Below are 2,837 nucleotides of genomic sequence, written 5' to 3'. Positions count from 1 at the left end.
CCTCTTCCTGTGTTTTTCATGGTTATGTCAGTGGGTAACTTCTGCACCGCTGCAGCGACCCGGTTCTTCATTACTGTACCGGTCACGTACAGCTCCTTCTTCATCAGTTGTTCTGCACATTGGATGCTTGTGAAGAACCGGTCGCTATACACTTTTGTGCCACGATGCAGAGTTTGACACAGACGAGCGATGACTAAGCTTCCCAAACCCAGACCCTCTGGTTCTTCAACCTGCTCAAGCAGTGCACCTGTACCTACCTGTATCCAGCACAATGCCATCTGCTGTAGCACAAACAAAGTTCTTTATGCCAACTGGGTTTGGCTTCATTGGCAGACATTGTCTACATGGACAGGCTCCTGTGAAAGGTATCATCTGCTCATCGATCAATATGCATTCAGGTCGGGTCTGAGACCTGCAGCCTTGCAGAATCTGATCCAGAAAAGGCCTCACCTTCCAGAATTTGTCACTCTTCCTCAGGTCTTCTGGCACATCGTCATCAATTAGCACTTTTAATGACTGCCTCAGTCTGAAGAATCTGTCGCGCGTGAATCTATCAGTGATGGCAGTGAATCTCAAGGCTTTGGACCAGTACATCCTGATTTTTGGGTATCCGACGCAGGACATCAAAATACAGGCACCAAAAAAATGGTAAACTTCATCTACTGATGTGCTGAGTGGGTCCCCACTCCTGGCTAGTGACATAGCATTAGAGCAATCTGAAATAACTTTCATCAAATCTTTATCTATGTACTGTTCAAAATAGTTTAGTGGGGTCTAGCCATGTCTGTCCTGCTCAGTATCGTCCTCATGCTCAAACTCGGCAAGGTTTGGCGTCAATGGAGTAGCCCTCCAGCGTATTCCACGTCCTGCATCAGAATCAGAAAGAAAGTCACAGGCAATTCACTGAGGTGTATTGGTGCATAACAAAGTTAAATCTGAGTGGACGTTTCTAAGAAATTTGAAGATTTATCTTCAAGGTGTGCCAAAATAAGAACAATTACCTTTATTGGATTGTCCCTGAGGGCTTGGTCCTGGTGTTGGCTCTTCTGGGCCATTATTTGAGTCATCAGCTTCAATCCGTTGTGTTTGACGGGGACGTCTGGGAGTGTGGGATCTGGCTTCATAGTCTGAACCTGTACCTGTCCCTGTCCCTGAATCTGTCAGCAAGTGAAGTAAATTAGCATTTTGCAACAAACACTGAATGGTGCTGTGTTTTGTTTTCCTCCCAATCCTTCACCTAGGCTTGAGGCCCCAACTGCCTAAAATAAACTCATATCCACTGGGTCTTTGCTAACCATTATTCTGACAACGGAGACGTTTACGTCCCCTGCTGTGCTCAGTGGGAATGGGGTCTTCTTCACCACTACTGTCGTCCTCACTGCTGCTTTGAACCTGTGGTGGGGGCTGATAACCAGCATCCAGGATGGCATCATCGTTGTCAGACAAATTATCCAAATCTGACTCGTCTCCATCAGGTAGCCAGATCAGCTCCAGTGCTCTTTCCACAGAAAAATGCTCTGAAAATAAAATCATGAAAAAATCAAATACAAATCCATGTAATTTATGTATACATGTATTTATTTGTTTATTTATTTCACTGGGACAATGTACAGTTTTTAGCTGCACTGGAATTAGCTATAAACCTATTTATAGCTGCTAGTCCTGGGCACATTTCAGCTAACGGATTAGCATTTTTAACCAAGCTAAGTCCCTCTGAACGCATACGTGTACATCATGTTTATCTTACTAGATTGTTATTTTTATTAATTTCTGTCAAATTTGCATGCCATGGCAAACCTACAATGCGTCTATGCATATCTAAACAAGAACAAGCCATGAAATATGATTGGACTTCTTACCTTGTCGATGTTTTGCTTTGGAGTGACCGGCAGAACTTTTTCTTGTACTCGTCGCCCTTTTGAATTCTTCCGGTAGTGTGTAGTACTCTTCTGTTACCACTGTGTGGTAGCGTAAGTATTCACGTGGCCATAAGGCCCCAAGTAAGCGGAATTAACTACTATGGTAATTTTTACCCAAAATGTGATGTCCACACATGTGTACGCAAGGTCTTAAGAGGCTAAGTCCCCGTGTTGTTACCTGTGTGCAGCGTGGCCGTCTTTATCCGGCTTTCCTCCAGCGTTAAGAAGCAGCTGCTCTTCTCCGTAGTCGCGTCTCCTGCCTCGATATCGCAGGTCACCACCATGATGGGACCCCTCCCCCCCTTCAGATGGACCTGGATGCTGTCCTGAGTCAGCACACACGACAGCCTGCGTCAGCCTGATGATGCTGCTTTTATTCTGTCTACCTCCTGAATGTATCAGTCAGTGATGCAGAAAATGCCTGTATCTTCTGTTGTTTACCTCTTTGGGCGCAGGAACTTCCAACTTGGTTTCCTCCGGAGCTTTGACGACGATCACCGTCTGCTCCTCGAAGGCTCTGACCCGGCTGATGTCCTCATGGGTCACATAAGCCAACGTGCAAGAAAAGTTAAAGAAAACCTGCTTCATTGTTTTCATCCACATTTACACAACTGTTTTAGTCCACAAACTAAAATTAAAAGAAAGAAGAAAAAAAACACATTTTAGGCGTAAAGGGTTAAACTGAAGGTTTACAACATGTGACAAATGAATCTCTGGAAGGATATGCGGCGTTGTCCATGTCGTCGGTCATGTCGAAGAGCTGCTGGGCGCAGCTTTTGATGAGGCTGTCGAGCGTCTCCTCCACCAGCTTCAGGTTCTCCAGCTCTCTCTCGAACTTCTGCTGGTTCTTCCACAGAAAGCTGGAGATCTGACAGCTTCCTCTGCACAGACCACAGACAGCGCCATTACTGCGACGCT

The 2,837-nt window shown here is 45.5% G+C and overlaps 1 protein-coding gene across 1 annotated transcript; it reads right to left on the bottom strand.

Moving 5' to 3' along the window:
- Positions 1-12: 12 nt before the first annotated feature.
- LOC121964897 (transcription factor E2FA-like) lies at positions 13-2,802 on the bottom strand (the record flags this gene model as incomplete). Its single annotated transcript, XM_042515079.1, has 6 exons — positions 13-866; positions 1,002-1,157; positions 1,296-1,517; positions 2,098-2,245; positions 2,361-2,475; positions 2,645-2,802. Coding segments are annotated over 6 exons (891 nt in total), but the record flags the coding sequence as incomplete, so codon positions are not given.
- Between the last annotated feature and the right edge of the window lie 35 nt (positions 2,803-2,837).

This window comes from Plectropomus leopardus, unplaced genomic scaffold, assembly GCF_008729295.1.
Source record: "Plectropomus leopardus isolate mb unplaced genomic scaffold, YSFRI_Pleo_2.0 unplaced_scaffold17662, whole genome shotgun sequence".
NCBI classification, from domain to species: Eukaryota; Metazoa; Chordata; class Actinopteri; order Perciformes; family Serranidae; genus Plectropomus; species Plectropomus leopardus.
This window is presented reverse-complemented; position numbering and strand designations above follow the sequence as displayed.